Consider the following 21,414-nt stretch of genomic DNA (forward strand, 5'->3'; position numbering starts at 1 on the left):
AGCCAGACCTCCCTGGTCGCCACCACTAGCTGACAGGATGTTAATTGGAGGTGAAATATGACTGTCGGATGTCTGCAAGACAGCGGAGGGTCATAAATTATCAGGGGAGGAGAGCTGTTACAACAGAACAGCCAGCACAGCGCTGCCTTGTAAATGTCACTGTTTGTTTTAAGACTGGTTTATTGCTGCATTCTCATATAAACAATTATTTTCAATCTCCCCACAGCCAGGGCCGTAGCCAGCTATGACATCACCAAGGTCCAGACCTCGGGAATTTGTTAAGACCTAAATTTTAAGCAAAATATTCACCTAAATAAAAAATCAGACTATCTTTACATTTCGCATAACAAATTACTTAAAAAAATAAACAGCTTATGAAGGGGACAGTATCAATAATGTTGATTGACTCACCCCCCACCCCCAGGTCCCAGACCTCGCTGTTTGTCACAGCCTGGCTATGGCCCGCCCACAGCTTTTATCCACAAGCCTGCATATTTTTAACAGTGGATGTATCCCGTAAGGTGTCATACTTTTTCGCCAGCTTTGGCCACAGTTTAGCTTGCATCCTCTGCCTTCTTCAGCAGTGTAAAGACCCATGCATTTCTTGCAGAAACCTCTTGCAGCCATTGCAGTTGGGGATAAAGCAGAGCATTGTGAAAGGGGAGGTCTTTACATACGATATGTGCCTCATAACTGGCCGTTCGTAAGTTACGTCTCTCTCCCGCATGTCGGGCTGTGCCGTAGAGGCGTATCCTTTCAGCATGCAAGTGCAGTCGGCATTCCTTCTCCCTCCTTACTGGCATCCAATCCCGGCACTCCTCTGTCTCCTTCCCTCTTTTTCCCGTTATGAGCTGTCTTCTCATCTGCTGACGTAATTCCCAGCACCCACTGTCCCCCTCATCCAAACTATAACCGTAGTTGTACGCTGCACTACGCTGTCTATATAAAGCATATTATATGTAAGTGGCACATTTGGTGACATTTGGCTAAGGAAAGGGGAAGTGCTGAGAATAGGGGAAGGGGGAGAATTTTCCGCCTTGTTGCCTAGCAACGTGCGCTGTGTTCGTCTGAAGGTGGGATGTCACGTTTCTGCAGTGAATGCGCACCATTGAAAGGAGATTACATCGTGTTACAGGCAGATGACTCTTATGCGTGTTGCTGAGCGAGCCACTTCAAAGGGAAGCTCAATCTTCTCATTTATAAAGAAACGTTCTAGCTGCTTTGCTATTGTTGCTCTAGAGTCATCGTCAGAAAAAGCTACCATTTTGGCACTGAAAGGCAACAATAGTGTGAAATAAGAAGTAAATTAAGAAGGGAAATATATCTGAATTTCCTGTTCATGTATTTTGCCAGAAAGTCGCTTTGCTGACCCTGCCTGTATATTTCTGTGAACATGGTTTTTATTGAAGCCATTTGTCTTGATTTGTAAAAGAATAATCTGGTTTTATGGCGAGGTGAATGTTAGAGAGCACGTTCTAATGTCATACATGACATACGTCTTTTCGTAAACAGTAGAGTTGACACCTCATAGTGCCAAGGTTGTGGTGTTCAGTGGATTTCCATGTGTAGCGCCCTGCAGAGGCTGAAGGGCGGTTGTCACTGGGAAAATCTGCTCACCACACAAACAAAACCTACACACACAGACAACATGGCAACTGCTACCCACCTTTGGGTGAACAGTCATTAAAGATGACTATGTTTTCCTGTTTTTTATTTCGTTTTTTTGTTTTATGTAATCTAATTTACTCATTTATGAACATTGTCTAGACTGGGTTCGAATCTTCGAGCAGACTAGGTGTGTTGACGACATCACCTAATGACACCGTGTGAGTGACTCGATCTTCCCCACTTTTGGCCTCCACTCCGCATGGGTGACGATCCTCTGTTTCCTCCCCGCAGCTCATCTCCAGTGATGCAGACGGAGCCATACAGCGAGCCGGGCGATTCCGCGTGGAGAACGGGTCATCTGACGAGGTCAGTGCAAAGGAGCATCTTCAGAGCTGAAGAGCGAAGAAGTGCTTTGGGCGGACTGTGGTGTAGTGCTGAACCCGGGAGCTGAGATTCTTCTTCGGTGTACCATTCGGAGAATACAGCAGTGTGAAATGGGAATTCATTTCAGATCAGAATGCTGAATAAAAATGACAAACAGAACAATAATCCATTTCCCGGGGCTGGTAAAGAGAAATGGCTGCTTTCTGCTTAAAACAGTAAAATTGTGTTAGAGCAAACATCATCTGGGTGATTGTGCTCCTCTTCACTTCTCATCCTTTGCAGATATGCATTAAATCTGAGCCCCCAAGATCTGCCTTGTAATTAAGAGTTAGGGGAATAATTCATCGTTTTCCCTGCCTTTTGTTAACGAGGCTGCCAGTCACTGAGGGAGCGGCTCTTAAACCTCCTTATTCTGCAGGCTTTCAGGAATAAGGTTCCGGCGTGTTCCTTATCGGGACGCTTTTTAATGGTAATGTGCGCTTGGAGAGTTTTGCCTATCATAACGCGACATCACATCCAGCAGCACTGGCAACCAAATAGCTCCACTAAAACGGGCCACAGACAGGCATCTGTCTCGCAGCGTCTGCCCCACCTGCACTTTGATCTCCAAGCAGCTTCTCTCCCGCAAACAAGTCAGCAGCATCAATGCCGGGAGTGTGTGGGGGATGCTGGCGGGGGAGGAGCTGGGTTCTGCATATCCTTGTTGGAGTTGGTGCACTGTTACTCCACCCGAGAGAGAAAAATAAAGAGGGCACTCTGTCCATATAAATATTTCAGCTATCATCACTGCACCGATCCGTTCAGACCTTCGAAGGGGCTTTTACACCTCATTCCTGTGCATCATGGGAGCCTAACAAAGAGGCCAAAGGCATAATATGTCTGTTAGTTTATGGCTGGGCCTGAATCCCTCATGCAAGGAAACAGAGCACCTGACAGTCACTATGACAACATGGACCGTCTCGGTGTAAATGCAGGCACCCTGTCATTCCCCCCGGGCTACTCAGAGAGCCAAGCTTACCACTTTGCTTTTTCAATGAATCTTTTACTAGTACTAGTTATACTGATTACTAGCTTATGTTGAATCTAACCACAGGGAGATCCTGTGATGTGACAGGCTGGGTGCAGACACTCTGTGTACGGCCCCACAAAAGCAGAGCATGGTAACTGCACTGACACTGAAACTGAGGAATAGGGCTTCAAAGTATATTGATTTTCCAGCCATATGTGTAGTAGATCGGCAATTGACAGTTAGCTTCGCCAAACTAAAATATTTTATCACAACAGTAAAAAACAGCCTATGTGATTTTGGTCATATCTCGGTTTTGGTAAAATATGCAGGTACAGCCTTTGTATGGCAGCATAGGCATCGAGGCTGGAACCGGGCCCGGTAGTTGCTTTGGTGAATCTGAGCTTCAGTAAGGTTCCCAGGCCCGGTAGTTGCTTTGGTGAATCTGGGCTTCAGTAAGGTTCCCAGGCCCGGTAGTTGCTTTGGTGAATCTGGGCTTCAGTAAGGTTCCCAGGCCCGGTAGTTGCTTTGGTGAATCTGGGCTTCAGTAAGGTTCCCAGGCCCGGTAGTTGCTTTGGTGAATCTGGGCTTTAGTAAGGTTCCCAGGCCCGGTAGTTCCTTTGGTGAATCTGGGCTTCAGTAAGGTTCCCAGGCCTGGTAGTTGCTTTGGTGAATCTGGGCTTCAGTAAGGTTCCCAGGCCCGGTAGTTGCTTTGGTGAATCTGGGCTTCAGTAAGGTTCCCAGGCCCGGTAGTTGCTTTGGTGAATCTGGGCTTCAGTAAGGTTCCCAGGCCCGGTAGTTGCTTTGGTGAATCTGGGCTTCAGTAAGGTTCCCAGGCCCGGTACTTCCTTTGGTGAATCTGGGCTTCAGTAAGGTTCCCAGGCCCGGTAGTTCCTTTGGTGAATCTGGGCTTCAGTAAGGTTCCCAGGTCCGGTAGTTGCTTTGGTGAATCTGGGCTTCAGTAAGGTTCCCAGGCCCGGTAGTTCCTTTGGTGAATCTGGGCTTCAGTAAGGTTCCCAGGCTGTAGGGGATGTTGGCATGCAATGTCGCGTCTGATGTGACATGTGTGGAGTGAATCTGGAAGAGAATACGGCCACGGCTTTCTCATTAGCTACAGCATGTGTTTCACGTAGCAGCAATAAGTGTTAATGTGATGAAAATGCTCCCTAATTTCCTTGCTCACTATGCTTCCGGTGACAATATTGAGAATCAAATGTTAAACGGCGACATTTTAAACACTTAATGCTGTAATTGTTGTGCCATGTACAGAAAAATAAAAATCTGATTGCGCCAGCTATGTTCATCTTTGGCTTCTTTTAAAGTAGGACTTTCCTGAAACCCAGAGTTGCAGGAAGGATTCCATCCACGTAGAGGCAAGCTGGCATGGCACAGCACAGGTATTTCCCTGACATCCGATAGGTCGGCCCCTTGTCAGTCTGACGCAAAGGCAGGAAAGAAGCAGTGCACGGGGGAGCGGGTGAAGCATGCCTCGTGCAGAGACTGCAAGCCCGTTACTGCGGAGGGGACGGCTGACTCATATCCCCAGCCCTGGTCTCCTCACCCGGCACCCATCATTGCTGGGCCTCCGTCCGGCATGCTAATGAGGGCTGTGCTCCCTGATTACCATCACGTCCCTGGGAGCCTGCGTGAGAGCTCGCCACTGCAGCCCCTAAGTCACAGCGTAATAGGCCATCTGTCAGGCCAGTGTCTCCAGGCCTGATTTCTACTGCTCGTTATTGATAAGCTGTTAAGCCTTCCGTCACGCAGACGGCCTGATTTAGCAGCAGGATCCATTTCCTGGTCTCGAGATGGAGGGCAGAGGCACTGCGATGTTGTCCAGCGAGATGCGGTTATTGAAATGTTTAACTCCGCCCACATGTGCTTTTCTGAATTACAAAGCAGTACTAAGAAGAACAGCCTATAGAATTTTGACAGGAGAACTGACTCACTGTCACAGAAAACAACAAACATTTAAAACTGGAAAGTATAATTCAGACTTGCAAATATCTGCCCAGCAAGGAAAAATGCTAAGTTTACTTAAACTTTGCTTAAATCTTAATGGCAAGTTGTATGCAACATAAACGGCCATGAGTTTCTGTTCTGGGGTTTAAGATGTCTGTCGTGCACTGCAGTGGCTGTCCTGTGTTGTGGGGAATGCAGTGTCCCAGGGGGTAAAGCACTGCAGTGGCTGTCCTGTGTTGTGGGGAATGCAGTGTCCCAGGGAGTAAAGCACTGCAGTGGCTGTCCTGTGTTGTGGGGAATGCGGTGTCCCAGGGGGTAAAGCACTGCAGTGGCTGTCCTGTGTCGTGGGGAATGCGGTGTCCCAGGGGGTAAAGCACTGCAGTGGCTGTCCTGTGTCGTGGGGAATGCGGTGTCCCAGGGGGTAAAGCACTGCAGTGGCTGTCCTGTGTCGTGGGGAATGTGGTGTCCCAGGGGGTAAAGCACTGCAGTGGCTGTCCTGTGTCATGGGGAATGCAGTGTCCCAGGGGGTAAAGCACTGCATGTCACCATGTCTCCAGCATCATGGTTTGACACATCAGTGCTCACAGTATCCTTGGTTCACTGGGGCACAGACTCACCAAGGTGCCTCAAGCACTCACGGAGATGCCGGGCCAGCGCTCATTCCAGCGCTTCTCATGGTTTTCGTGGCTCCAGAAGGCTTGTTCCACCAGGTACCCTGTTGTATTGAAATCTGGTGGATGGCAGTTTCATTAAGGTAAATTTGTGTTTCTTCAAACTGATGATAGTCTTCTGGTGAAGGGCATTAATCCTACTGAAAAATCGATTTTCAAGTACTCTACTGCCATGATGGGAGGCTCATGACAGGTGGCAATGCTCAGATGTCCTGTGGCTTTTAAATGTTTCTTCTCGTTTATTAAGTGGCTTCAAATGTGACATAAAAACACAACTCACACCACCTTACATCACCAGCATGAATACATGGAATCATGTGGTTTTCTCCATAATCCAGTCCTCGCTTCAGTGCGTAACAACAGAAATCGAAATTCACCAGACCAGGAGATATACTTCCAGGCCACTAGTGTCTCTTACTTTTCTTCTCATGGGACTTTATCATCCATCACTTATAAACGGCAAGACACTGCTATGGCTTCACTGGAGAAGGGAGAGAATGGAAATCTGCTGTGTAAGACCCCTTCTAGGGATGCGCATGGGCACTGCGAATCGCCCACACGGCAAGCTACGCGCTCCTTCAGCATGACAAACAGCAACTGGCTGACGGGAGGATGTATCAGACGAGCTTCTGCCATATGGGAAGACATAATGTTTGCTGGCGCAGACCAGGACTTGGAGAAACGTGGGCGAAGGCAGATGATATTGAAAATAAAAATGTCTTTGATGGGTTTTTCTAAGTATTCACACCTAGAGATGTAGCTGACAGATCGAAACTTCTAAATGTATGTATGTAATGAAACTTATAAGGCAGCACATACATTAATAAATACACAGGGACCAAGGCCAAAAATAAACAGATGTATCTATAGGTCAACAATCATGAAACAGTCAGATGTCCTGATGTTGGCGGGGCCGCAATTATCTGGACTGGCTGTGGGGTTTGATGAGGAATCGTACATACGGTGGGGCTCTTCACTTACCTCATGCCAGTCCCAGGGTTTTGAATGTGGTACAAGTTCCAGCTGGTAGTTGGTGGCAGCGGACCAGGATTGGTGAGACATGCAACTTGCTCTGGGCTAGCAGGAGCAGCATAGTCATGCATGCATATGTCCTAGCAGAAGGGTATAGGGTTGACAGGCATTCAGTGATCAGAAGCTGTCCATTTGTTTTGCTATTGAAACTTAACTAAAATGAGAGTACTGATGTTCTCCGACCTCTGATGGGGTTACGTTCTAATGAATCTATCGTAAGTCAAATATTTAGATGATATGACATACTTAGGCATTTATTAGGAATATTAGACATAAAATGCTTGGGAAAATTTGGTTAAATACAGAAAAAAAACACTGAATGGTACATTGTTAAACACTGTGTAAGAATTTTCCGCTTGCGATCATTACAGACACGGGAAGCATTGGCACCATATACTGTAGTAGCTGGGAACATGTCAACATTCAAACTGATGCCTGCTATCGTGAAGTCAAAATATTATCGTAAATCAGTATGTGTCTTTGGACAGTAGGAGGAGAGCAGCGTAACATGCTTAACCTGCATTCACCATGTGTACTACAGGTGGGACTAGAGGAGCGAGGCACTAGTGTTGCCGTCCTGTAATCCACTCTAAGCAGACCGTAACCCCAGGCCCCTCAGTGTGACCTGGCTTTCGTTAGCTTTAGCGTTTCCTCTCTGGATTCTCCCAGCATTGTGTTGACATAGTCTCCTCTTGTTCCCGGAGAACCCTGACAAAGGAAGTCGATTTATATGGCTCTTTTCTTCTCTCTGACAATTCACCCATCTATCCAGCCATCTATATTACAACGTATTCATTACTCCGTGTAACTGAGTGGCCCGAAACCTACCACAGGCAGCACAGGGTACATGAATTTGCATCGCTCACCCAATCAGGCTCAGTGTGGGTGGGGTTGCCCCATGAATTTGCATAGCTCACCCAATCAGGCTCAGTGTGGGTGGGGTTGCCCCATGAATTTGCATAGCTCAGCCAATCAGGTGCAGTGTGGGTGGGGTTGCCCCATGAATTTGCATAGCTCAGCCAATCAGGTGCAGTGTGGGAGGGGCTGACCTTTCAGCTTCATCGGCTGTCGGACAAAATGGGAGAATGGGGCAAACAGTGCTTTATAACGGTCGATTGTCAATGTAAAAACAGGAGAAAAGCTGCATGACGGGCAGTGAGCATTCAAACAGGTCTGACAGGTAAAAGCTTATTACGGTTTTTTATAACATCACTAAGTAGTATGCGTCACACCTAGCTTATCAGGCTAGAAGGCTAATATTACAATATGCACTGAGTGCTACTCATTTCACCAATACTGCCTGGCAAAGTACAAGGAAACAATTTTGTAAGCAGTTTTCAAATAGATATTTTAAAGGCAAACTGAATGTGACTTGTTAATATTCCTTATTAACATCACTGCACCAACACTGTCTTGAAACAAAACAATATGCCACACCCACTTTCGCTTGGCACTGCAAAGATGGCGTGGTTTTTTGCACTGGCATGACCGCACCTGTGGACTGCAGTTAGCCTCGCTGTCCGTCTTTAAGTCTCGGATAGAAACAGACAGAGCCAGAGGAAACTTACGCCCCATGAGGACAGCATGCAAACTCCACAAGTCACAATGCCATTGTCACTAACGTATGCTGTCATTTTTGCTGTGAAAATGGTATTATAACAGATTTATTGTAACAGATTTATCAAAATGTTGATTTTTTTAACCCCAAGCTATTTCCCTGCCTCCCCTTTGCTCACAAACAAAATATAAGGAACGAAAAACTGTTCTTACGCTTTATATATATCAGAGTGAATCACTGTTGCTAGGGAGGTTAATATAGCTCCTGCATTATGGGGGTTTCCTTGGCTCAACATGAAATAAGCATGACAGTTAGGATGCTCGCAGAAGTGTGGTCTTTCTCTGGTGTCATAGGAAAACTGAAGACTGAAAAGAAAATGCAGACTATGCAAGGCAAGCCATCGTTCTACCACAAAAGAAACCGTAATACTCAATCATCTTGTGTGTTTTTTTCCCCTAAAAGATCTTCCTTCGGTGTGCTGGTGGTTGCGGATGGAAAATTGCCCGTCAATCTTGTCGAAAGGGCAAACGACTGATGAAAGACAGTGCATTCCTCTGACTTCTTCCGAATCCTGCCTTTATGGCCTTTAATGGCAGGGACTGAATTGCAAGCCTGCGGCAGAATGAGACATAATAGGCGGAGAGAAAACAGTGGATTTCAGCCACAGTGAAGCGCTGCATGCCATTGTACACGCGCTCTGTGAGCCCATGAAGCTGCGTCTCTATTGAGAGTCTCCATCAGATTCTGGGCCTCCTACCTTTCGTTCTCGTTGCGACTTGTGATAAAGCTTAACTGTGTAAAAATGGTTACGATGACTGCATTGATGACTGTAGTGTGGTGCATAGAAACCAGATGCTACAAGCCAGGTGTCAGGACACATGCAGAAGTCCTCCTCTAAGGAAGCCCACTGGCCTGTGTCTGAACAACTAATTGAGGTGATATATTGTAGATATGCATTTATTAAAGTAGGAATCATTCTGAGAAGAGCTACATGGCCTTCAAGTGGCAGAAGGTCACCAGGCAGAAATTCACCTTTTGTGGAACGTGGAAATAGATCCAAAATCACAGAGGATAAACTAAATTTTCACTTCCAAAAGAGAACTTGCAGGTAACCTCCAATACTGAGCAAGATGTGCATCATTCATAGGTGTAACTTAAATGGAGAATCTGATGAAGCACTGGTGTAGGTATTCTCCTAATTCAGCAAGTACTGTAAATAGATTAGCTGGAGCAAGAAGATGTCTCCTGGTTTCCACTGGTGGTCAGGTTGGGATATCACACCCTTTTCTGGGACCGTCCCCTGATGGTCCGGGACAGTCAGGATGGTGATAGTTGAGGTACTAGATCCAGGATATATCAGAAATTGGACACCACTCCTCAGTGCTATAACCCTTCCAGTTAACTAAGTATTGAGTGCCCCAGTCACTGTGATAGGAATCTACTCTTCTCGCTGTATAAATAGGACCACCACATCCGAGGGAGATTGCAGAGGGGTTAATAGGAAATAGGAAAAGTGGTAAACGGTTTGCCTGAAGGATCCTCTATGGTCCGATGAATCTGGAGGTCCAGGACCCGAGGTTCTTAATGAGCTGGGAATAGGGTGAGTTCAGATCACCTTGGTCCAGATGGAGTATCAGTTGAGCATAATTGACTTTCCAAATCAAAACAAGAATAGACATGATGAGCTGACTCAGCCAATTGCTTAACAATGTTCAGGAGCTCCTGCAGATGCTCTTGAGGACTTCCCAGCATGTTCCTTTGAGTGTCGATCCAGCACATGAAGATGCTCTTGCTGGATTCATATTGTCACACGGACCCTGGAAGTCTGTCTGCTCTCAGTGTAAGTTGGGTACACAGTTGAAGAGTTGTAGCCCTCTCTGTGAAAGTTTTGATGAAACTGGGATAAGCATCAAATTTTAATTCACTTTTCTCACTCCGGAGCAATGCACAACTAAATCATGTCCAAAAAGCAGATCCTTTATTGATGAGGAAACACGAAAAAGCATTCAACCACAACAGCGGCATTCAAAACAGGTAACCGGAAAGTGCCGTGGGGTGAAATTTAAATAGGGGCCCTATCTCAACACAGATATAGGGACTGTCTGCTAATTAGGCAATTAATTAGTAAGTAGGTGAACTAGTGCTTGAAAATATGAAGTTGTCCCTCGGCTCCCTCTGGTGGCCAGGTCGAGACTCATTTGTACCCAAATAAAAGGCACGTAATCTGAATTGCATCTGTGAAACATATACCTTAAACAGGGTAAAAATATGTGAAAATGTGTAGTTTTGATTATAATGTCAACTATGCAGCAAGACCAAGCTACCTTTTTGGAGGAAAAGAGTATTAAATGCTGTGATCATCTGTTAAGGTTGGACTGAATCCAAAATCAATCATGTTCAGAGCCAAGTTTACAATCAATGCAGAAGTGGTGTTACTTACCAGGGGATTTGAATAAACTTCAGAAGAATGAATGTTTGAGTAAGTAACACATAAACTTCAAAACATTGTATATGTTCAGAGAACTAAGAAGCACCTGATCATCTACTGTGCTGGAAAAATTGAGCAGATACTGATTTCCACAGAAAGTGTCAAGATGTTGGGGGTTTATTTTCAGATAGGCTTTGTTTATTTACAGATGTATACTTTCTCCTTATCGAATTACATGTTATATGTATCATATATATTATAAAATGATCAGCATGTCTTTGGAACGTAAGAATCTCCATTATGACAGTGTGTACCTTTTCTGTGCTGGGGAAGGTCCACTTTAGGGGAAAAAACAGCCTGAATTTTCATAGCAATGTGGAGAGCTGAGATAACTGGTCCTTCAAAATAGGACTGAATTGTGTGAAGCTCAGGCCTGCCACTCTGCATAGTCTCTTCCAAAAGGTTTGTTATGTTCTACTCAGCCTCCTGCAGTCCGCTAGCAAACGAGCCGGTGTTACTGTATCAGGAATATGTATGTATGCGCATCTACCTCCCTCTCCTCCCCCCAAACATCAGCTCCTATGAAAAACAAACATCAGAGTTAGGAACTAACTTACGCGCTGCCACGAAATTTGGAAATTCCGGCACAATTTTAAATTTTGCAATTATTTAAACAATTTGTTATTTATTCGGCACGTATGTTTGCATCTTTAAAGGTCACATGTGGAGCATTTTATGTACTGTTTGTGATTGTAGATCACAGACTATACCCCAGGAACATGGAGAAGAACAGACGTCCACCTGGAGAACCCAGAATACCACACCAGATGGTTCTTCAAGTATTTCTTAGGGAAAGGTGAGTTTGTCCAACCTCCTATACTGTTATTTATTTTCCATGTATTCATTATAAATGTATAGAAAGTTTTTTTATATGTTATATGTCTGTTAAGAGAAACTATTCGTTTGACCCATTCTTGAACAAGTTAATTTTATAACCTGTCACGGAAGATCGGCAGCGATCGCGGGCAGAGCGGCGATCGTGCGAGGCGAATGGGCAGGAAGCAGGCGGACAGGCAGAAGTCGGGGTAAACCAGGGATTTAATAACAAGACCGGGGATCTCACGCAAACAAACATCAATGACAGACAAGGAAAACTGGGGAGACCAGGATTTAAATACACAAGACTGATTGAAAGCAAACGGACACAGCTGGGTACGATCCGGGAAACACACGTGGGTAAGCAGGGGGCGTGGCACACAGGAGGAGCGGACGAGCCGGGCATGACAATAACCCATTAAAGAAAAATAAATAAGTCCAAAAGGTATGTGGGCTCCCCGCGACCCAGTAGGATAAGTGGTTTGGAAAATGGATGGATGGCATGTGGGCTTTTTTTCTGGAGGTCACGCTAAAGGTAGCTCTCTGAGGCGGTAATAACCGTAGGACCAGAACAAGCATGAATTCCTTTAAGTGGTTTTACGCATGTATGTGCATGTGGACAGCTGGCCTTATTTTCTGCAGCCCTGGAACCTATACTGTATCGCACACATTATTATTGACCATATCCATCCGATGGATCCGGCTGGATAATTTGGCACCAGTTAAGGTTGTTTTATATTTTGCAGACTGACATCTGTGGCAGCATCAGTGTCGTTCCATGGTTGTCCAACAATATAAATTATTGCCACCATTCACAAGAGCAGTAAACGCATTGCTACTGGAACTGCCAGGAACTGTCAGTTAAAAATGCCCTGCTATTCATCACAAAGTCTGCAGCTTTAATATTTCAGGGGAGGACTCACATGCACTTAATTCTTGCAGCAACTAGCAACACCAGCACAGATTTTAATTGCCTTTGGTTTACTAAATCTAGGCTGAAACAGTAATGTGAACAGTAGCCTCATTTACACATGTGTATGAATTTTTATTATTGTTGTTGTTTATAATATACTGTTAGAATCCAAGTTTGTACCATATAGTGGCAGTGATTGATGTCATAATTGTGATGCCTTTGGTTTTATGTATCTGAACGTATTTGATTAAAAAACATTGTTGTCCCCAGCACAATCAAAGCTTTAGCTAACTATTATTTATTTGACGGCCACCTACTGCATTGAATATGTTCTTGGGAGTTTTACGTACACAAAAATGTTGAGGGCAGAAGGAAAAATGATTGGTTCAGAGAGATGACCAATCAGATTATAGAGGAGGTGAGTCCAAGCCACTAAAGGAGGTGGGACCAAGAAGTCTGATTGTTTGGTCCCACCTCCTCTTCTATCTGATTGGTAAACTCTCTAAACCAATCATTTTTCATTCTGCCCTCAGAACATTTTTGTGTAAGCTAAACTCCCACGAGCATTGAAGATTAACTATGCAACAGATATATACTGTAGAAAGCACCAGTATGGATAATGTATAAATGCATCTTTCAGTAGTGATGGCCAGACCAAATTGTGCAGTGTAGCCTTACAACGACCACAGCAGCAATGTCTCTATTACCTGAAGTATAAACTGATTGCTGTTGTGACAGGTATGTTTATCACTGCAGCAGAACAATAACACAAGCATTTCTCAGCGATGCTGCGTACATGGGCCTGGAGCTTCTTTGTTTGCTGTGCTGTTGGTCAACTGTAGCCAGGAGACGACATCCAGAGAAAGCAAATTAACTGGTGATTCTGTCCTCAATTCTAGTTTTCTCTGATTGCCAAGACACTGGCTATTTTTAAGTCTGCATGTGGTTCTTTGCATTGATATGCATTTATGAAATGGTCTAGTTGGAAGAAAGCAAAAATCTGAATAATTTTTAGTGAGGATTTAAGAAAAAATGACTTTAGAAAGCTTGTCTCCCCTTACTCTCAAACCCTAAGCCTTTACTCCCCAGCCTAATCACAATTCTTTAGCTGGTTTAACTATAGAATTGTCTGAACACATTTAGTTTCTCTAGAGAAAGGGATAATATAATGTTTATTAAATCAGACAATGGAGTCAATTGGATTGTTAAATGCTTAACAGAGGTAAAATTCAAAGCATTTAGGCCTTTTGGTGCCGCAACACATACAGTCACACAAATTACACTTATATGGCAACATGATTACACCTGAGAAATCATATTGTGTTAACGTCTGTGAAGACGATCTGTACAGCCCAGGAAAGGGTGGCTCATGAAACGTGGCTCAGACAGCAATTTTTGTTTCCTAACGTTTTGTTTTATATTCTCTGGGTCTTCGTAGAATCTTTCACTTATGCTAGTTCCCTTCAAAGCATAGGTCGCAATACAAGTTTTAGGTTTTCAGCAGATATAAACTATAAACACACATTTCAAAAAGTAACTTGCTTTTTTTATTTGCAACATTTTAGTGAAACCAAATGGTTAGAACACCTGATTTGCATAAGATATACCAAAATCGCTCACTGCACACTGCTCAGACATCCCACAACGCAATGCTGCCACACTGGCTACAGCTGCATACAGAAAGGAATTGTCAAACAATATTATGATATATTCTTTTTGGAAATGTTTTAAAATATGCTTAGAGCCCTTGCTGGTGAGTCACGATGTTGAATTACATTCAGGTTTAATATCCATAGTAGAGTGTGAGACTAGGCAGACCTACCACTCCAATCTAACACAATTAAAATATGAGGATCTCCTCTTACAATAATCTTGTCAACATGGCAATAGTCAGTTGGCACAGAGCTTAATGATGGTCATTAAAAATGCATTATCGTCCAGCTGCACTGTTGTTCTCCAAGAGCACAGAAGGGACAGGAGGGCACATTTTGTCCAGTTAATTGATAAAATCAGGATGAATACCTTTTATGTGGAGACCAAGAACACACACTCTTGATTTTAATTGGATTTGGGTGTCCTTTCTTTCAGGATGAATATGTTGCCTTGCCAACTGAGCTGAGGAATACCGAATTTCAGCCCCAGTTCTTTAAAAATGTCGTCAGATCCTAGACTGTGGTTGAGTTTGGCAACAGTGATAGTTGTTTGTGCAAAGTATTTTCTCAAAAGTTCGCCTTTCCTTGCACAGAAAGGGTCGAGCCAATTTATTGAAATTTCCTCTATTTTTCTTTCAAAATTTATTCCTACAGTTTTTGGCCCACAGCACAACAATGACGGAGAGCTTCTGCCTTCACACACTCCTGCAAACAAGCTGAAGCTTTATTGTTGTTCATATTGTTCTGTCGCTGTTGTTTGTTCCCCATTACTCAGTACACCAGAACTACGTTGGAACAGATGCTGAAAAGAACCCTTTTTATCTGTCAGTGGTTCTGTCGGATCAGAACAACCAGCGCGTGCCCCAGTACCGGGCCATCTTGTGGAGGAAAACGGTGAGCAACTTCAGTCAGGTGAACGTGAGAGACTGACCGAGAAATGCAGTTTTACCTTTAACGAGACTGCAAAGACCATCAGCAGCCATTGTCTAAGCCTATGTCAATAAACATCATTTAGCAATTAGAAGTTTATTATGTTTCTGTAAAAATGTTTTTGTAATGTGTCCACTCATTGTAAAACGCTTGCTGAATGAAGAGCTGGATTTACACTGATCAGAAATTAGTCAGTATGTTGTGCTCCACAAGGGCACAAAGCCAGAGTGAGACCTTAAGATAGATACATACGGCGTGTCCTCCCAAGTCAGTAGCATTGTGTGTCGTGATCCAGTGTGCATGGCGGCTGCGAGGGCTGTTTTCTCACAGCTGCAATTACTGCACCGCGTTGGTGCCTGTTCAGCAGCGTACGCCAGCAAAGGGGCTCCCAGCAAAAGTGCTGACACACAGGCTAGGCATCCTTTTTATGCATATATTAATATATCGAGTTGTGTGACTCACACACACACACACACACACACGTGCGTATAGCTCTGTGGGATTTATCCCCAGATAAATCCCACTCTGCAGTGGGTGTTCATGTTTTTCAGTTCCTCTTTAATTCTCCCTTCTGCCATTTCACGCTAAATAATTATGGAGGATGCCCAGAGAAAGATGAAATGAGAGAGAGAGAGAGAGAGAGAGAGATGCTCCGCTCCCCCTCTATTTCTGGTATGGAAACCCTGCCAGTACCATGGATGTAAAAAGGAGGATGAAGCAAACATCGAAAGCACAGCTGTACGTGCGATAAACAAACAAGGACGGAGGACGGGAATGTGCCAAATTCTGCATGACTGCAATCCCTCGCACTTTTTTGTAGAAGTAATAAATCCAGGGAACCCGAAATGCACACATTTTATTTTTATACTATAAAATTTCCAGTCACCTTTAAATTTTTGAATTTTTAAGCCTCATAAATGAGAAGCACATTGTCTTATTTAAAAGGAAATGGTATCTTGCAAAAGCCATGCAGTGATGGTGATCAAGATGGATCCCCCAAGTGCTGCTACTCTGCTGTATCACATGACCACACTCAGGTGGAGTTCCCTAGTTGTTGTAGCTGTATTGTATCCCCACCGTGTGAATAGTGGCGCCTGGCTTATCATTGCTGAAGCAACGCTTCACGGTTATTATGCAGCAGTGTTTATGGCACAAGACATATTACTAAAGGAAATCCTGGGGGACTTTTAAAATTAAAAATAATGAACTTAAACAGTTTACATGCATTCTCATGCCTGACACTGTTCTCTCTAACTATTTCTTGACAATGTTTTAATTCAATTCAATTTTATTTGTATAGCGCATTTACACAACATTATATCGTATCAAAGTTCTTTCCATTTGTCCCACTCAAAACCCCCAGTGGGCTTAGAGGCAACAGTAGCAGGAAGGAAGAAAACTTGGGAAGAACCAGACTGAAAGAGGGAGCTGGTCTTCCTGGGGGCAGCAGAGGAAGCTAAATTTTAACACTCAGGAAGAGCAAAAGAGATAGTATGTGCATCTCAATGGTGTTGTTGGGTAAAAGGAAGAAAGAAAAGATAACCAAAGATAACCAAAAGCATTATTTCTCATAATGCCCATGTTCTGGTTGAACAGTGGCCTGCTACTAAAATTTACATTTGAGTCCACGTCTCATAATTTACTGTCACTGTGTGGTACAGTCAAAACGGAATTTTGTGGGCTATCTGGGAATCAAAAATCCTGGGTGATTCTTCAATGACATGAGAGAAGGAATGTTCCTAAATGTAGATTCTGTATATCCGTCTTCCACAGGGAACGCTCAAGATCTCTCTTCCTTACAGCCCCACAAAAACACTATCCGTCAAGTCCATTTTAAGGTAAGTGTAATATTTTTCAGTTTTGCTTAGAAGAGTTAGTATTTTACATATTATATTGGTAATTGATTGTACAAAACAACATACACTGCGGTATGCTACATGGACAGTATGACGGAATGAAGCATTATGAAGTATGAAGACTGGGGGGGGGGGGGGTGAAGAGGGGTCAGGGGAAAACACTGTTGTCATGCAGACAATCTAGTTTCATTAATGTAATATACTTGTAGTTTAATGTCTGCCTCAACATCATCTCATGTTGACTCCTGAAACTCTTGTCTGTTCTCACCCATGTCATACTAATCGGATTTTAAGTATGTTTTATAGGAAATTAAATTTCCAGCAATTTCTAGCTAACTGGAGAGTAACGTACGTTTGACCTCCTGTTCTTTAAAAATTAATCGGGTTCAAGTATCCATTCACACAAACACTTCAGTGAGGTCACAGTCACCCACGGGCAGCAGCGAAGGCCATTCCTGACTCACCAGCCAGATCCTCTGCCTCGGTATTCTGTGAATGTCTGCTCTGACTCTCACTCTGATTCTCCTGTTTCCCTTCAAAGTGCCATGAATCTTGACAGGTTTGAGAAGGCCCCCAGGGAAATACTCAACCCAGAGATCCAGAAGGTGAGAGTCAGGCCCAACACCACGTTTGTCTGTCTAATGTTGAGGAGTCACTGCATTCCTGTATTCAAACATGGTTCTTACTGGTCACATGCAAATTGATGGGGAATAACTCTGTATGGCAGTGGCTGTAGCAAATGTATAAGTAACAGATGCAGCCATTAAAGAGGAAAAAACCACCGAAATGTAACCGGAACAAACTGTTTGTAACAATGTGGTGATGATGATGCGATTTCTCGGCAGGACCTGCTGGTGCTGGAGGAACAAGAGGTAACATTTCCTGATATCTTAAAGTCCAAATTTATATTTGCTTATGGTATTTAATAGCCTGCATCAGGGTTCCCCAATCCCAGTCCTGGAGGGCTGATCTGCAACACAGTTTACAGATTTCCCTGCTCGAACTCACCTTATTCAGCTCACTAGCTAATAACCAGGTTTAGTGGGTGTGTCTGAGCCGGGAAATCTGCAAACTGTGTCACAGACTGGCTCTCCAGTACCGAAATCGGGGAACCCTGGCTCTGGGTATTACAACATCTAAATGGAGACCATGGGTGGATACGACTCAACTAATAAGGTTTTTTGAAAAATAAAGTGAAATTTCAACATAAGCAAGACATCAGTAGGAATGGAATGTTAAAGGAAAAGTATTGAAAAATGAGTAGTTGCTAAACTATCCAAAAGGTGCTGGTCAGGAGATGACACACACAGAGCAGGCCAGCAGCCGCTAATGCCCCCTAGAGGCCCGATTGGGCAATTAAGAGTCACCGCCTATGCCTGCTTGAGGTCTCCACCCTGCAAAAGAGAGAAACACGAAGAACACAGGAAAAATAACATCTTTATCATTTCTGTTCTTGCATTTTGTGTAATTTGCAATATTTTACTCATTTACAAAAGCTTTGATACAAGGCTTTTGAAGTATTATTACATAGCATTATTAATATAAGTATGCATTTGTCACAATGAAACACCCAAAAACAACTGAAATTTTCAAAATGTATTGCAGTGCAAAGCATCCTTAACTCTTATACACTCCATTCACACCGTACTGCTGGGTCATTCTGATGTTATCTGTTGTGCATTATAGATGAGAGTTTGACAGAAAGTGTTACCCTTAATGCTCCTCTTAGGTCTGATTTACCACAGAAACCTTTCACATTTCTAAATTTAGTCTGCATAAATTATTTAGGAGGTATTTAGGTCTCCTATCGACTACTTGGTTTGGTTGACATTTGGATGTTATATTGAAATTACAAATTGTGTAACAACATTAAAGGTGCAGGCACTTTTGAAACTTAATATTCAGCATCCTCTCAGTTTGCATTGTGTTTCTGTGGTTTTGATCGCAGTGACTGGGATAAGCAGTCATGGATCGCAGTGATCTGAGTGAAATGTCTGAAAAGTTCCCAGTGACATTAGGCCAAGGGGAGATGATGTCACAGCACAGCTCAGCACAACACAGTACAGCACAGCACAGTACAGCACAGCTCAGCACAACACAGCACAGCTCAGCACAACACAGCACAGCACAGCACAGAAAAGTAGAGTATAGAACGAAACTGATTTTATGGCATTGGATCAACTCCTGTACCATGTGTAGAGATTGTCCTGCATTTGCTTACATTAATTTTGCGCACTTTGGTTTCCTCTTATGGTCCAAGCTGCCTGTCGTGTTCCTGAGCCCTGATAAAATAGCACTTTGTTGGGGTGTCAGCTGCCCTGAGGTTTTTCAGACGCTCCAGAAACTCGCCTGAAGTTTGTACTGCATAAGTGGTTAAGGAAAATGGATGGTTACCTACTGACAAATGCGTAATCTGAAAGAAGCCTAAGCACTGCCATTGTGTTGCCCCCCCTTTTCTGTTTGTTAAAAAGATGTTTTTCAAATACAGGTGTAAATAGATGCAAACTGTTTTTCTAGGGATCTGTAAACTTCAAATTTGGTGTGCTGTATGCCAAAGACGGACAGCTCACAGATGATGAGATGTTTAGCAACGGTAAGTCCTATATTTATGGCTTTTTACATCCAGCGGTCAACTTATTAAGTACATTTACATATTGTCAGATATGTCTCTTGACCACTTTAGACAAGCAAAGCAAAAGAAGGCTATTTTGAAAAGTCCAAAATCTGAGAGAATACTGAGATGTTAAGCACTGCAGTATTCACTGTGTACAGTTTTACTTCATTGCCTCATTGTATCCTTTTACTATGAGGTGAACAGCATCGCTAAAACAGAAACCAAAACAGCTGTGTGCAGTTGTGTGACTGGTACTTGCATAGTAATGGGAATGGTAATGGTAATGGTAATAGAAATTCCCAACTTCACTGGTAACAAAACCCCTTTACTGTAGGATTGTTAAACCTGTTCCTTAGTGGAAGCTTTGATTCACAGTAGAGGACAGAGTTCATAAGAAGCATTTTCGTTTGATGCAGAAACCGGAAGTGAAAACTTTAACAAGTTCCTGAACCTTCTTGGAGACACAATTTCACTACAAGGATGGGCGGGATACAGAGGGGGCCTGGACACAAAAAGTAAGAGTCTGCACCCCCCAGCCTCATAACTGTCAAATTCAGAAACGATCCGCATATGGAGTCTTCATTTCACAGTGTTTCCCATTTGTTCTACTCATAGATGACACTACAGGAATACACTCCATTTACACCGTATACCAGGGCCATGAGCTCATGTTCCACGTGTCCACCATGTTGCCATACTCCAAGGAAAACAAGCAACAGGTGAGTTTGTGATTACCCACAATTCTATGCTGCACAGGCAAAAACAAAACTCTGTGCTACAAGGGAGCCTGTCTCCTGGTGGTCATGGTTACCGGTGTGAGTCACTGTTGCTAGTCTGATTCCACTGATTATGTGGAACACTGAAGCTCACTTGGACGGCGCGAGGTTCTCTGTGACACCTTTATTGGATTGCCTTTTGAGTCGCATTGATTTGAGTTGTTGACATAAGATGGAATTTCATTCCATTGCATACTTTCATTGTGCAGTACAGAAGTTGTGCAATGCAGCCCTGAAAAGGCCGATCTCCATTCGCTGCCAAAGAACTAATTTTTTATTAATCACTCTTTTATTGGTATTCTTAACATTTTTTCGATGTTTCCAACTTTTCACTCTGCCTTAATCCAGCCATATGGCAGATCCCTCTGATCACAGGAGTGTCTTTGACCCCAACCAACCTAAATGCATGGATATACGGTGCAGCCTCCACTAGCATCAGAGACGGATAGTTCAGGTCCAGAAAGTACAAATCCAGACCAATATTTTGTAACTGTGACTCTTTGTACTTGGTTGGTTGATGCACATAGCAATGAATTCAGAAACACCCTCAACAAGACAGAACAGCCAATACGGGAATCGCATTTGGAGTCATTGCTCAGAGTTGGACTGTCAAATCAGACTCCTTTTATTTCCCAGTCGATTATGTGCAATTAATAAATAACCAGGTAAACATACAAATAAAGGTGAGACAACCTCATGTAGGGTATAAACAGCTCTGCAGTGTGTAAAATAAGCTTATAAAGTCAATAAGAATCTAAATTTCCTGTAACCTGCCTTTTCAGGATATGAACTGTAATTCATATTGATTTGTTTAAACAAAATGAAGAATAGACCTAGAGTCAGCTTGTTATCTCAAGGAGTGCCAAGAAGTTTGTTTCTTATGAATAACAATTTATCTTATTTATGTTCTAGCAATGGGATCGCTGCCTAATGCAGTAATAATTGAAATTCAACATTCACTGAAAACGTCCCTTTTGTAATTACATATTATTTGTGTTGGCGGACTATGTCTCTGCCAAAGAACAGCAAAGGTGACATTCCAGCCCCTTTCATTTGAACTGGAAATTATTTTTTTCCCAGAGAGTTTAGTTTAATACCCTTTAAAAATATTTCTGTTTTAAATGGCTGTGTGTTTTGTACATATTGCC

General features: G+C 43.4%; 1 protein-coding gene and 1 long non-coding RNA gene across 7 annotated transcripts in view; both read left to right on the forward strand.

Annotated features, from left to right (window-relative positions):
- garnl3 (GTPase activating Rap/RanGAP domain like 3) overlaps nucleotides 1-21,414 on the forward strand; it is an 84,034-nt gene that overhangs the window by 38,502 nt on the left and 24,118 nt on the right. For all 4 annotated transcript variants that reach the window (XM_049020095.1, XM_049020097.1, XM_049020099.1 and 1 more), the window contains exons 3-11: nucleotides 1,900-1,974; nucleotides 11,406-11,505; nucleotides 14,866-14,984; nucleotides 16,794-16,858; nucleotides 17,418-17,481; nucleotides 17,722-17,748; nucleotides 19,394-19,469; nucleotides 19,907-20,005; nucleotides 20,106-20,209. In XM_049020095.1, the coding sequence (XP_048876052.1) occupies nucleotides 1,900-1,974; nucleotides 11,406-11,505; nucleotides 14,866-14,984; nucleotides 16,794-16,858; nucleotides 17,418-17,481; nucleotides 17,722-17,748; nucleotides 19,394-19,469; nucleotides 19,907-20,005; nucleotides 20,106-20,209 (729 nt within the window). The remainder of the gene's footprint in view (nucleotides 1-1,899; nucleotides 1,975-11,405; nucleotides 11,506-14,865; nucleotides 14,985-16,793; nucleotides 16,859-17,417; nucleotides 17,482-17,721; nucleotides 17,749-19,393; nucleotides 19,470-19,906; nucleotides 20,006-20,105; nucleotides 20,210-21,414) is intronic.
- LOC125746291 (uncharacterized) lies at nucleotides 3,181-3,802 on the forward strand. 3 transcript variants are annotated; one of them, XR_007398914.1, is made up of 3 exons: nucleotides 3,181-3,550; nucleotides 3,597-3,642; nucleotides 3,781-3,802. It is a non-coding gene; the product is annotated as an uncharacterized LOC125746291 (long non-coding RNA). The 3 variants fall into 3 exon arrangements; XR_007398913.1 differs by lacking the exon at nucleotides 3,781-3,802 and adding an exon at nucleotides 3,735-3,756; XR_007398912.1 differs by lacking the exon at nucleotides 3,781-3,802 and adding an exon at nucleotides 3,689-3,710.

This window comes from Brienomyrus brachyistius, chromosome 7 (genome assembly GCF_023856365.1).
Source record: "Brienomyrus brachyistius isolate T26 chromosome 7, BBRACH_0.4, whole genome shotgun sequence".
NCBI lineage: Eukaryota > Metazoa > Chordata > Actinopteri > Osteoglossiformes > Mormyridae > Brienomyrus > Brienomyrus brachyistius.